At 47.9% G+C, this 14,941-nt stretch overlaps 1 protein-coding gene across 1 annotated transcript; it reads right to left on the bottom strand.

The window, feature by feature from the left end:
• Window positions 1–812: 812 nt before the first annotated feature.
• LOC121047437 lies at window positions 813–4,169 on the bottom strand (the record flags this gene model as incomplete). Its single annotated transcript, XM_040502657.1, has 2 exons — window positions 3,743–4,169; window positions 813–997 (listed from the first exon to the last, which is right to left on the bottom strand). Coding segments are annotated over exons 1-2 (612 nt in total), but the record flags the coding sequence as incomplete, so codon positions are not given.
• Window positions 4,170–14,941: the final 10,772 nt, after the last annotated feature.

Here is a 14,941-nt window from a genome sequence, read left to right as displayed (position 1 = left end):
AATGCTGCTCTTAGTCGCAAGTCATGCTCTTCACGTGAAGAGCCCCAAACAAGAACATCGTCTATATAAACTCTGACACCTGGAAGATCGTCAAATATTTGACTCATGGCCTTTTGAAAAACTTCGGGCGCCGAAGCAATGCCGAAAGGAAATCTTAAATAACGATAGCGCCCAAAGGGTGTCGCAAATGTACAAATTTGGGACGTGTAGCTGTCAAGTGGAATTTGATGAAACCCGTTATTAGCATCTAACTTGCTGAAATATTTTGCGCCTGTCAATTCTGTTTTCATATCTTCTCGACGCGGCAACTGAAAATGTTCTCTTTTCAAGGCGGCATTTACGCGCTTGGGGTCTATACAAACACGGATCTTCCCGTTTTTCTTCCTTATTACAACTAAAGGGCTTACCCAATCAGTGGGCTCCTGCACCTTGGTGATTATACCGCCTGCAACCATTCTCTTAAGCTCGGCCTTCAAGGGGTCCCTGAGAGCATGTGAAACACGTCGGGCTGGTATAACTACTGGTTGTGAGTCTTCTTTGAGTACCATCGCTCGCTTACCCCAGTATACTAGTTTGTGTGCCACCGACAACTCCAGCTTGCGATCATAAAATGGCAGCAAAGAAGGCTCAAGTCCCTTTGTGCTTTTAGGCCAGCCGCGCAATATGTACTGCTTGACACGAGCTAAGGTGGAATCGGCGGCCGTAAGATCTTTTAGCTCGCGCGTTTTCACCACGCCGTCATCCAAGGTCTCCAATGAGAGAACATACTCTGGGGGCTCACCGTCATCTTCCGGCTCCGTTGACAGCATCGGCAATCTGCTTAGGGCGTCCGAGTTCAGCAACTGCTTTCCTGGCACGTAGTGCAGCTTGTAACGGTAGCCACCCAAGTAAAGCGCCCAGCGTTGAATCCGGGCGGCGGCCATTGCCGGAGTCAGACGGTAAGCTCTCAGGAGGCCCAGGAGTGGATGGTGGTCGGTAACCAAGGTAAACTCTCGACCAAGGAGATAATCCCGAAACTTTGTCACACCAAACACGAGTGCGAGGGCCTCTCGCTCAAGCTGAGAATAGTTCCGTTCTGCTTGTGTTAAGGTCCTAGAGCGGAACCCGATGGGCTTGTGAACGTTGCCCGAGGTGTGAAACAGGACTGCTCCCACGCCATACGGCGATGCGTCGCATTCTAGCTTTAGCTCCTTAGCCGGGTCGAAATGCACCAGAACCTTCGCTTCCTTAAGGCATTGCTTGGCCCTGTTGAAAGCGATTTCCTGTGGTTGTTTCCACTGCCATCGTAAATGTTTCTCCAGTAGTCGATATAGCGGAGCGAGGAGAGTTGACATGCTTGGCAGAAACTTAGCATAAAACGTTAACATTCCCAGGAACGAACGGAGCTCACTGATGTTACGCGGGCTAGGTGCCTGTGTGATTGCGTCCACGTTTTTCTCAGTCGGGTGAAGGCCTTGCTTGGCTATGCGATGACCGAGATAAGTGACGGCCGGTTGACGAAAAGTGCACTTGTCATACCTCAGTTTAACACCGTGTTCGCGAAATCGCTCCAGCACGCTTTTCAGTCGCTCTCCGTTATCGTCCTTTTTTTCGGATATAAGCACGTCGTCAAGATAGGCTTGCACACCGGGTGTAGCCCGAAACAACCCATTCCCGTTTGAACCCGTCCCGTTTTGACCCATTCCCGAAAAGTCCTTCCCGTTTGAACCCGTCCCGTTTCGACCCATTCCCGAAACAACTTTCCCGTTTGAACCTGTCCCGTTTCAACCCGCTCCCGAAACGCCCTTCATATTGGAACCCGTTGCCAAGACATATTTTACGTTTGAATTCGTCCCGTTTGAACCCGTTAATTGCTATAAAACCCCTTCATCTCAACCTCTTCGCAAAAAGTGTCCTTCGTTCTAATCCTGGTTTGCGCAGTTTTTCTGCTTAAGAATATGTCCCCGAAATTATATTAATGCAATTAATACAAAGGTGCAGGCGAGCAATTTAGTTATGTTGTGAAATAGTTTTGCTTGTAAACGTATTATTAAAATATGCAATACTTTCAGACAAGCTTCAAGGAAATATATTTCTACTTGAACCACTTAAAATGTTTCTTTCAAGATGGTCCCCGAAATGTGTAATTACGAAATGGACTATGTACACTGCGCGACAACGTTACCACGAACACGATTTTGGCAATTTTTCGAATTTTACTTCGAAATGGTATTAGAAAGTATCACATTTTACCGCTTAGGCTAGTGGCCCAGATGAGCACTTTCAAACACACTAGTAATATTGATGGCAGTCTTCTGATTTTCTTGTAGAGAAACAGCTAAAAGCAACAATCACTTGTTCGCGCTAACGGTTTCGCGCTCTGTACAATAACAGGGAGCTTTCGTAGACAGTTTTCGAAGTCACGCGACGCTCCTTCGCAACCCGCTACGATACCCAGAACTCTACAGTCAAGGCCATCGGCGCGCAGGCGCAGTAGCGGCTTCTTCGTTGCGGAGTGCTTAGCGAAAGGGGAAACGCAGTCTTCGAAAGCACCTAATGAAGTCTTAGAGTAACGCAGGCAAGCACTTTGAATAAGCAAAAATTAGCGTTGCCTAAGTTTTTATATCGCGACGCTACTTTTAGGTTACCCAAAGCGCTTACGTGCGTTATTCTAAAACTTCCTTATAGTGAATGGGATTCTTTGTAAAAGTGATAAATCAGACAGGCTGACGGGCATATGATTGCGACTTCATTTTTTTACAACTTCAAACACACAACCGTCGCGTACACAGCCAAAAATCATAAACCACAAAATGCTGTCGCCTTGGTTGAGGAAGTCGAGAAGGAAAATCGCGCCATCAGAAAGGCGCATCTCCGGTAGTTCACGGCGGTCACCTGGCCCGCACAGCACCACCATTTGCAATCTGCTGCAGCGATATCCTTCTCAAGGATCATCCCGTTTGCAGGTCGATGAAGTTGTAAATGTTCGGTTGAGCCCTCCATGACACTGCGTTTTTCTTACGGTGCCATGCCTCCGAGGTTGTTTCGGGAGAGGGAGAAGTGATGTGAGCAAGGAGAACAGACACTGGACACTTGAACCTAATCAACTGTTAACGAACAATACAACCCAATCAAACGATGGCCGAAGCGGGAAGGTTGTTTCGGGAAATCGCGAAATGGGAAATGATGAAACGGGAAGGTCGTTTTGAGACGGGTCGAAACGGGAAAGGATGAAACGGGAAGGTCGTTTTGAGACGGGTCGAAACGGGAAGGTACAAACGGGAGGGTTGTTTTGGGAATGGGTTGAAACGGGAACCACCCTGCACACCCGGCAGACCCGCAAGTATCACGTCCATCTTTCTTTGAAAGATTGCCGGAGCAGAGGCAATGCCAAATGGAAGCCTATTATAACAAAACAAGCCCCTGTGAGTGTTGATAACACAAAGCTTCCGCGCGGCTTCATCCAATGGCACCTGATTATACGCGTCTCGTAAGTCCAAGGTGCTGAAACTTTCGCCACCATTTAAGCGTGCAAAAATATCCTCAATAACAGGCAGCGGATATTGTTCAACTGCGCAGGCGGGGTTCAATGTGGCTTTGAGATCACCACAAATTCGTACATTGCCGTCTTTCTTAAGTACTGGGACTATGGTGGTTGCCCATTCCGAGTGTTTTACAGGTGATAGCACACCGAGAGATACTAGCCGGTCAAGCTTTAACGACACCTTATCACGAAGCGCATAAGGGATGGGTCTCGCCTTACAGAACTTGGGGGAAACTCCCTCCTTCAGTTGCAGGCTGGCCGGAGGTCCCTTGATTACGCCCAGGTCCCTGGAGAAGACTTCCTGGTAGTCACTAAAGATGTTGTTGACTGATGAGTTGCATTTTGGGTCTGGCGCTGCAGAGTCGTGTCCGGTCCACTGCAGAATAGACATCCCGGCATCCTTCAGCTTAGCAAGGAGGTCCCGGCCGCATAGGCTTGGTCCAGAACAGTCCAGTACAGTCAGGGAGCAGTCGACGTCCACGCCCTTGTAGCACACACGGAGTTGAAGCTCACCCAACACTGGAATACGACCTGTATAGCATGACAGCTTAACACGTGATGGCTTCAAGCACGGCCACACCTTGCGATGTTTCTCAAAAATTTGCCGTAATATGACACAAACAGGAGATCCGGTGCCGACTTCCATTGGTAGTTCTACTCCCCCCTCCCTCCCCCCTCCCCCCCCCCTCCCCCCCCCTCCTCCCCCCCCCCCCCCCCCCCCCCCCACGTTAATGTGCGGCGAATCGGCGGTTCGAGAAAGTTCTTCCTTTCTGAAACCAAAGTCCAGATGTGCGTTTCATCACTGCCTTCCGGGTCTGACGTAGCTTCAGCAACAGCCAAGGTCGTTACGTGAGCCGCCCTAGTCACTTGGCTTTTGCGGGAAGCAGCGTTCCGACATTTCTTTGCCAAGTGACCGTGCTGTCCACAACGATAACAACGAGACTTGGCCCAGCCACAGCTGTTGTCATCATGCTTTGTGTTCCGGCACCTGCCGCACTCTCGCGGGGCATCGCGCTTTACGTTATCTTGTGCTGAAGAATGACGACGCGCTTGCACTTGCAGTAGTGCTGCTGGCTCCGAAGACATTTTTTGGGAGTCGTTTTCGGCTGCTTCCGCCGAAACCGCTAACGCTTCGGCTTCCTCTAGTGTTAGTTCTCTTTTAGCAAGCAGCTGCTTTTGTAACGTACTTGAGCGCACTCCGCAAACGATTCTGTCCCTGAGCATGCGGTCAAACATGCTGCCAAAGTTGCAATTGTCTGCTATCCGGCGTATTTCAACCAGAAACGCATGGACAGACTCGCCTTCCATTTGACAACAGTTGAAGAACTTGTAACTTTCCGTTATTTCGTGCCGCTTGGGGTCGTAGTACTCATTCAGGGCTTGTACAACCTGTTCATAAGTCAAAGAATTAGGCGTGCGGGGGGCCACTCTTCCTGCTAGTACTTGTACAGTCTTCGTGCTTAGTGCCGCCACTAGCAGCGCTCTTCTTTTAGCCGAGTCTGTGACGGTGTTAGCCTCAAAATAGGCTTCGACCTTAATGAGATAAGGTTTCCACTTATCTTTGTCTTCGTCGAATTCCGGTAGTTGCAGGTGGGCCATAGCTGTCCTCGGGACGCTGCTGAGCTGTATGGCTGCCTCCGGGGGTTTTTTGTCCGCTTGGGCGAGGTCCGGACTCGTCGCCACTGCTGCGTCGCATAAGCCACCGCGTGCGGCGTGAAGAAAACCGAGGAACAGCTGGTGGCAGCGTACCAACGTCTTTATTCGGTTGTGTTCCACAATATATAGTTTTCTGAGTGGGAGGAGGATACTGATAGGGGGAGGGAAAGGGGGAGGAGGAACGACGGGGTACCGACTATCTCTTGTGTCGGCGAACGGAAGAAACGAAGTCAGCATTCGCGGGAGTGACAATGCAGAAATAAAAAGCTAGTGATAATACGACACTTGTACTCCCTCTTAATTCTTCCGAGGCCCTGGAACAGTCCTGGGAATTTAGACATCACTCGCTGCTTGAGGCCGCTGGGGTCACTTATCGAGTCCACTCTGTTAACTAGCCCAAACTGTTCACACGCTTCAAGGCCGAAAAGGGCCTGCTTCCCTTTCTTCATGACAAAGAAGATAAGTGGACCTCTTTGTCCGTGAATCTTAACTTCGAGAGAAACTTTTCAACGTGCTTTAGTGGTGACCTTTTGTAAAAACGTAAAGTGGTGGAACTGTGCACCGGTGTTGCTGACAGACGTAGTCCTTTGAACATTGAGAGTGGTTACAAATTAGCTTTGGCACCGGTGTCAACTTTTAAGCGGGCGTCGTGGCCGCCTAACTTCGCGGTGATGATCCAGTTGCGTTCTATTGCCTTTTTTTCCGTTCACGGTTAGAATGTCCAAATCATTAATGTCCCCGTCCGAGCTTGTTGCTGGATCTGGCACTTTGTCCACTGACTTCTTTGAGCTGTTGCATACCTTGGCGGAGTGATTCCTCTTTCCACACTCTTTGCAAATCTTGCCATATGCTGGGCATCTGCGAGGCTCATGAACAAAGCTGCAGTACTTCCACTCTCTTCTCGCTTGGCGCTTTTCGTTACGAGCGACGAGCTCAACATTTTGTTCCAGCTGCTCGAAGGCTTTGTTCTGGCGCTCGGATCTTTCGGCGGACTTGCAGAAATCAACTGCCTTGACAAGGGTCAGATCCTTCTCTCGCAGAAGCCTTTCCCGAAGTTTTTGTTAGATGTGCCATATACAATTTGGTCACGCAGCATGGAATCAGATAAATCCCCGAAGTTGCAGGCGCTTGCCTTCGTCTTAAGAGCAAGAAAGGAAGTCGCAAAACTTTCTCTAGGCTGCTGGACTCTGGTTCCAAAGATGTATCGCTCGTAGGTTTTGTTGATCCTCGGGAGGCAATATTCTACGAACTGGTTCACGAACACATCGTAGTTTTTCTTCTCTTCTGTCAACTTGAATGTGTTGAACACGTCGATTGCTTCTTGACCGGCAATGTCCAGGAAGGTTGCAGCATTTTGGTATTGCGTTTTTTGCTCCTTAGTCTCCGTGGCTGCGAAGTAAAGCTCCATCCGTTGCTTGAACCGCTTCCAGTTCTCGGCAGCATTTTCAGATAGCCGCAGTCCTTCTGGTGGCTTCAGCTCAGCCATGCCGAATCTCAACTCTCACCTTTAGGAGGAAAGTTCTGACACTTCTGACACCGTGTATCGTTTAGATAAAAAGGACAAACAAGCAAATCGGTGTGGCCATGGCTGCCGCTGCCGGTTGGAACAGCGCGTGCTCTTTTTTTATTCGCACGTGAAGCCAGCCCCCCGTGCTGCTCGGTCGTGCTAGGCCAATGGCCGATACACGTATGTGGTTCGTGTGGGGGAGGAAGAGCGGTACATTCATGCTGACTGTTGTGTATCTACGGTCATGGAGTAGACATAGTCGTTACGAATAAACCTTCAGTACTAATAGAAACAACTATTTACAATCGGGGTAATTCCGGTATCCGCAGACGGCAGCGTTCGGCTGGCTCGCTGGCTCGCGTCGGTCAGCTCGAGCTCGCTTCTTTCTCGTCGTTCCGTGTATCTTCTCTGGAACACAACACAGACAACCTGCGACTAGAGCCGTTTTCAGAGATCGAGACCGATACGGCTACGACTGACAATGAATCACCTGACGACCATGGCCTGGCAAAGAAAAGAACAGAGCGGCGACACCACGGGCACCTGAATAAGACCCCAGCCTGCCCAGTACTGTGACTGATGGTTCCAATGCCCCACCATCAGACAATGAAGCCTCCAGACAAGAAGCTCCACCGGCGCATCACACAGATAAGCCGACCTCCGGCGCGTTACAAGCCGTAGACTCCACGAACTTTCTAGAGGGGAAGGAATGTTGTGCCATTGTGTCTGCATCGAGTGCCATGAGTTCGTTAACTGTGACGTCGCTCTTCCCTATCTAAAGCGCGGCTGCTATCGGTATAAGAGCAGCTGCTCGTGTGCCTACGGGCTTGCTGTATTCTTGGCTTCATTGAATAAACACGTAAGTCGCGTAAGACTGAGTACTTCCCTCGGGGCTAAAACAGGTACCATGGCTCATTATTTTCGGACAATTAAAAAAATCACGGCGCATCGTAGTGTTTTCTGCGTCCGCTGCTTCCTTTTGTTGCGCGATTCTTGGTTCCACGCGTAAAAGAAACTGCAGAAACTTGACCCGGCTGACGCGAAGCAGGTTCAGGCGCTCTTCCGGGTTCGTGTCAAGAAGCTTCCGTCATAACTCGTCTAGGAAGCCATATTCGTACACGTCCGTCAGCCTTTCACCCAGCAAGATCTTTCTTGTGGCTGTGGCGTACCTAAAGTGTTGCGCACGAGCGCGAGTGCGTGAAAGCTTCTCCAAAAGCCCCTCCGCGAGGTCAGAACTTCGTAGCTTCTACGCCGAAGCCTTCTCGAGCAGGACCACGCCTGTGTCACTGTCATGCATTGGGTTAGTACACTCTAAGAAAAAAGGGAGGAGAAAGGTAGCAAAAGCGACTGTTCCTCCTTGTTGCGGACGGGTCCATATCACAAGAGCGAATGACATTTTAGCGAACGGCGACATTTGAGCGAATGGTCGTTTTAGCGAATAACGGGGGCGCGCGTTAACCCATCCGTCGCGCTGCGCTTTACGCCGCTTCGCGGCGACAGTCTTCGGCAACTCATTACAAAAATGTGAACCCATTTGGCCCACCCGAAAACGCCGCTTCGCGGCGTCCGACTATTCGCTAAAGTGTCGTTCGATGAAACGTGGGCGTTCGCTAAAACGTCATTCGATCAAGTGAGTGCCTCCCGTTGCGGACAAGTTGCCCAGAGAAGGGAGGAACGGCAGTTCAGATGAAAGGAGGAGGACGAGTTCCTCCTTGTTCAGTTGGCGCAGGGGTAGAACATCGCGCTACTGACCAAGTGGTCAACGGTTCGATCCCCAGGAAAGTGTTTTTTTTTTTTGTTTTTTTTTTGTTTTTTTTTTTTTGTAAAGTTTTTTTTTTTTTTTTTTTTGTTTATCAAACCACACATAAACAAACCCAGACCGATGAAAGGAAAATTAAAGTCCTTATTATTCTCCGAGACGTTTTCCTCCTCCAGGCAGACCGGAGAAAGTTTTCGCCCTCCCGACCCATCTTCTTTCGGTTTCGTTTTTCGAGCACATCGCGCACGTTGTTTAATAAATTAATGTTGAGTTGATTGAGCTTCAGCGGCAGCGAAGGCCGCCTGTAATTCCGTCTTCTAGTCCAAACGTGCAGAACATTTCGGTTGCATTGACGTTTTTACCACTAATTTTATCAAATGAGCTAACGAAGCCGCTAGAAACAGCGAAGTTCCGGAGCAGTGCCAGCAGTGCTACATACACTGGGTAAGACGGCCGTCTCCAATTTGCGGGACACACGCGGAACTACAGCAGCGAAACCACGAGGAACTGTGTCGACGTTTTCGACGTTATGGAAATCGCGGGAACTGCGGCCAAGGAAGGCAGGTTTTCCTGCCGGCTGCCTGGGTGCCTTCCGTGCCGAGTGCCAACCGGCGTTCAACGTGATTCTTCTGCGTGTCAGCAACATCGTCAACGTGGTTCTGTATTTCTTCGTGTCAGCGACATCGTGATGGCAGTGTTGTGGGTTGTGAACAGAAGACTGGAATTATCGCCGATGTGACCGTGTGTTCGCGTATCAGTGGTGTAACAACAAGATGAGATGACGTAAACTGTCGGGCATTGATGCCGCTGGTCGGGCCGTTATCGGAGGGGCCGGGGTCTCGCAGGATGACATTCCGCTTTACATTAAAGAGTTTAAAACCACTTGAGGGATTAGGTGCAGTCGATCGACGTGTGGATAGTCATGTTGGAACGCTGGTCTGAACGGTAAGCTCCTATCGTACAGTGGCCAATGTGACTGTCGGTCCCCGAGAGCGATTGCGCTCTGGGGAAAAGACAACACTACGAAAGTATGACGGAAAGTACGTATATTTATAATGGAAGTTTAGCATAAAAAAAAAAGACAGGCAAAATCGAAAAAAAAAAAAACGCTATCCTTTATTTTACTGTTTAAATATATTACGGTTCCTGTAGAAACTGCCCTCTAAGTGGCGCGCTGGGATGAGCGCTAGAAGTTTTCGAGCTCGCAACGGCGCAGCTCCGTACACTTAACAGTTGTCGGAAGTCGCGGCTTTGACTGCATTCAAGTTGATCGAAAAGCGATTTCTGTGCCCGTGAAGCATCACTTCCAGCTGAGTGGATATCCGCTCTACAGAGATTAATTCAAGACGGCAATTGCAGCTTTGCGCGAACAGCACAAATAGAAAAACGAACACTAAAATATAAATACTGGCTACGAAGGGCCACGCGGGAAAACAAACTCAAGGCTTGGAACCACATTGGAGCGGCTCGATTTATTGGCTTTCAAATAATTATGGCATGATTGAGCGTCTTCTTTTTAATAAGAGATTCATCCCCTGAGCCATTAAGAATAGCCTCAGATGTATGACATTGCTGGAAAAAAATGAACATGTTCGGAATATTTTTTTTTGCTTAGGGAGTCACCGAAAAATTCCGCACGTTCAAAACGACCACTATAAAAGACGGAAACGCAGGGCTCGCTAGTAGTGATCGGGGTAGTGTGCTGTTGTATTGATGTTTGTATGTGCGATGCCTGTGTATGCGTTCAATATATGTTGACCTGATGTTTGTAGCGTGCGCAACGTGTCTACATGTGTTAGAGATTCCGAAGAAAAGGAAACGCAATTGTGGCGTAAGAAAATAAAAATATTTTTTTGTAAAACATGAATTGGGCGGTACCTAGCGCCACCTAGCCTAGCTACGTGCGATTACTCTGCTTGACCCTGCCATCTGGTGGCAAGCGATTTAACATCCTTTTACGCTACGCGGCTACGCCATAATTTCGTGTTACCGTGCTGAGATAAGCCAAGAGCTTGCTTCGGATTTGCTTTTTTTTGAGAGCGGCTTTTGGTTTTGCGGGCGAATGATTTTCACTCCTCCGTGATGTGCGGTTGACGCTACGGTTGACGAAGGAATTGTGGCTCGAGGAATAGCAAAGGTAGGACATAAAGTGCGCGAACTGAGTGCCGATTGTCTCCGTTGAACATCGCAGTGCTGACGATGAGAAGACTGAGTGACTGCATGCTTTCGAAACGTAAGTTTCTTTACCTGCAGGGGTAAAGAAACTTCGGAAATGAATACAGTTCGCGGAAAGCTCGTGTTACGTTTTTATTTCCTGCTCCTCTCGCTTCGTGCAATAGACTTAGTGTTTTCGTTAAGCCTTACCGAGCTCGATTTGCTCGATTCGTGGCCGCCATAATGAGATGCAGTCGACGGAGGAACTTTTCCTCCCCTGCTTAAGGGACGAAAGTTTCTCCCTTTCTGAAGGAACATATGTGTCAAGAGCGTTCCTCCCTTTAGGGAGGACTATACTGACCCTTTTTTCTAAGAGTGTAATGCTAGTGGCACTTCGCGCGAAGCCTATCACGATGTTCTGTGTTGATCTGCACGTAACAGCGGCTTACGATCCTTTGGTAGCAAACGTCGATTTCTCTCTTGGACAATGGTGCCATGGTGCGATGTTGGAGTTTCGCGGCACTATGGGTTGTGGAACGGGGTCGGTCCGCCCTCGCTCGCGTCTACTTGTCGTCTTCCTCGTGTGGATGAGCTTGAGGGACGGACGAACCGCGGACATGTCGGCATGAGATCAATCCGTCCGCGGATCAGTCCGTCGTGAGTATCGGCCGCAATCGAGCAGCAAGGATCTCCAAGGACTAGGGAAGACGAGCCCGTCCAGTTTTCGTTGCCTTCGTAGTTATGGTCCCGTTAATTTGAGAACTCAAGAACCCGTGAAAGCAATTTGGTGAATTTCTGTGTTCCTAAGAAGCCAGCTTAGTTTGGTTCACATGACACGAATGATGCGCTCAAAACTGATTATAAGACAACAATTTGGGAATAACCTAGTATGTTAATCAGAAGTCTTAATGACAACCAAATGCTTTGCAACAAGCAAACCTGTTGTTGGATTAAGTTGCCCATGCCACAAAACTTAGACAACCTGTCACACTTCTCAGCAACATTTCTGAGATGCATATATATATAGATAAACTACGGCTTTCCATCTTGTAACACAAGCCTCAGATAATTAGTATGACAACTGAACACGCTTCAATATCATTTTGCATTGTATCGATTATTCGTACCACTGCAAGTTAGTTCTCTAATTGTTACTACTGGTTTCACGTTTCTAAACGATAATCTCTTTACCGTTGGAAACTACCCAGATGAGCTTGAAAATTGCTCAGGCACTGCGAGAGCTGGGCCGCAAAAAGGTGAAGACCAAAGTATAAAAGCAGAGAGGACAAGCACGGTCAGTGCTCGTCCTGTCTGCTTCTATCATCTGGTCTCTACATTCTTACGCCGTGTAAGTTTTGTTTCATAAGCATGAACCAACCTGCCAGCATTGTTTCTTCAATTCGGTTCCATTCCTAATACTGTTCAGGTACTCCCAGTTAGTACTGCTTTTTGCTGCTCGAAACCTGCTCTTATGAGCACAACGTCTGTGAGTATCAGAACAAAATTTAAATTAATCATGTCAAAATCAACTATGTTGACCTTTAGACAGTAAGGAAGTAGCCTGATATTCAAACAAGGTACCTACAGGCTTCGCTAAGCAGCTAAGCAGAACCATTTAAGACCAACAACTACTGCACCTCTCGCAGAAGCGATTAATATGTTCGCACGTCGAATTAACAGCCATATGTATAAAAACCTGTCAAGAATTAGTATTACACACAAAACACAAGACTTTGAAGTGCAAGCAAGCTGTGCCGTACTACCACATTAAACCGCCAAACCTCTAGCTAAGCATGGTTAAAGAGTAAATTTGGGGCCTTACATGCCAAACAAACGAAGGGCATTCAAAATGACCCATTCAAATGACTGATGATTCATTTTAACTGCTTGAAGATATTTTTTTTTGTAGTGCAACAAGAATCAAGTTGTATCACACACTATTATCACACGGTGGACACCTGTGCTGGTAATCAGTTTAGTGCATGTCTGTACCTGCTTCCGCTGCCGTTTCTGAGTGCAGTTTCGCTGCAGATTCTGGGCACATTTTTCAAAAGTGTCTCAAAGTTGTTTCCTTGCAATTGGGGAGTTTCCTTGAGAGATACCCTAACAAATTAAAGACGTTTACAGTGGACCTTTTCCGAGAAGCGTTCTGCGCACGCGCGAGCGCCCGATGCCAAGCGGCGGAAGTCGGAACAAAAAATCGAGGAAATTCGGAAGAAGGCTGTATATCAGCGAGTAGAACACGTAGCGGCAACATATATATAATTGTGTTACACAAAAAAAGAAAGTCGATGGAAAGGAAAACACGACGTTCGGGTGGACGCCACGGATGCCCCTCTTTAAAGTCGCGTTGGGCACGCGCCGCTGCTCAGAGAGCGAAGAAACTGGTAGCTAGCTTCCATTATCGATTGGTAGCGAAGGTAGGTCAGTTCCTCGATTTTTAGTTCGTGCAGCCACCGCCTGGTGCCTTCGGTATGTGGAAAACGTACATTCTCTGTAAGGCGGACTTTGAGCGCAGCTCTTGAGGAGGAGGACTGGAGGGTGCGGAGAGGAGGGTTAGTGCTTCACCCTCCTCTCTTTCTCTTCTGCGCCCCTCACATTTTGTGGGAAATTTTCGCTACATTTCCCGAAAAATTTAGCAGTGAAATTTTTCCCCTAGATGTAGCGGGGAAAATATTTTCCCGCTAAATTTCGAAGGAAAAATTTCCGCGGAATTTAGCGGAAAAGTCTTTCCCCTAAGTTTAGCGGGAAAGTTTTTTCGCTAAATTTAGTGGGAAATTTTTTCCGCTATATTTAGTGCGGAAATATTTCCGCTAAATTTAGCGGAGGATTTTTTCCACGGTATTTGGTGTAAAATTTTCCGCCTTAGTATAGCAGAAAACTATTTCAACTAAATTTAACGGTAAATTTGTTTGTTGTGCTAAATGTACCGGGAATTTTTTTTTTTGTTGTTGTTGGATTAAGCGGGGAAGTTTTTCCGCTAAATTTAACAGGAACATTTTTTTGCTAATTTTAGCGGAGAACTTTTTTCATAATGTAACGCGCGGTTACGCCCGCTTACAATATTCCCATAATGCAACGCGCGGTTACGACGGCGACGGCGACGCCGCTGAAGCCGGAAACGGGCACCTGAAAGCTGCGCTCTACAACTGTGCAAAGCGATGTCAAAGATCAGGATGCTCACTCCGAATAGAGATTACAATATTGACGATTACGTTAGGCATACTTCATAGACTGGCAACATATTTATATAGATGTGACAGCCGGTATGTTTGACAAGCGTCATGCGGTGATCTTGACGTTGTCATTTGACATTTTGTCATTTTAAAGGTGTAAGCTGCAAATGCTTTTCTTGGACGTATTTTGTTGAAGCTATATTTACTTGATTGGGTGAGTGCTCTTAGTGCAGGAAACTTGAAACAACCGAAAAAAATGAATAGCCAGAACAAAGTGGCTATATTTGTAAAACATAAAGTTGTAATTCTGCCAAAGAGATGCCGTGGAGCAATTCGTGTCATTGTTAACGCACCCATACCACTCGTTCATAAAGGCACTTCGCTACAAAAACCTATCTGGTCTTCATAGACAAAGCCAAGCACCGGTAGTGTGACGCGGCGACCCTCCGAGCGTTTTCTAAGGCGGTAGTCGGCGGGGTTGTTATTGAGGGGGCCTGTGTCTCACCATCGAAGAGCACACAATTGTGACACCCCTATGGCCCCTTGGCCTTTGAACTGCGAGCTTTTATGCCCCAAGCTCCGTCCGTTCGGCATCGGGTTGCCAAGACCTGATCCTCGGAATTCGGGAACGGTTTGCAGATGTTAGGTGTGTTTTTATGATGCTCTTGTGATGGTGCGATGTTCGTTTCGTTGCAAGGGCTATGTTTGGCGATGTCGGGTTTCGACGATCTGTGTACACCGCTCTGTGTTCAATGGCGCGCCATTCGATGTGGAAAAGTGGAAGCCAGCAGCCGCCAGACCCCCCGAATCCAGACGTCGCACCGTGGGCACCATGGCACCGAGGGGTACTCATACTCGGCAAAGAGTCGCAAATATCCTTGCGCCAGCGCTGCGAGTTCCTTCTTTGCCGTGTTTTCCCAGAGTGACGTGGCGCCACAACATACTGGGGTAGTAATTAAATTACAGTAATTAAATTACAGTAATTAAATTACTTGCTTAGTAATTTGTAATTGAAATTAATTACTTTCGCCTAAAAGGAATTCTAATTTTAACTTACTTACTTTCTAGCATCAGGAATTGCAAAATTTCAGGCACAATTACAACCACTTTTTCGAGACTTTGAGGCGCCGACGGAACCTCTCTGAAAGCGTCAGCGCTCGCACAAG

This window comes from Ixodes scapularis, unplaced genomic scaffold (assembly GCF_016920785.2).
Source record: "Ixodes scapularis isolate PalLabHiFi unplaced genomic scaffold, ASM1692078v2 PGA_scaffold3__209_contigs__length_174095766, whole genome shotgun sequence".
NCBI classification, from domain to species: domain Eukaryota; kingdom Metazoa; phylum Arthropoda; class Arachnida; order Ixodida; family Ixodidae; genus Ixodes; species Ixodes scapularis.
This window is presented reverse-complemented; position numbering and strand designations above follow the sequence as displayed.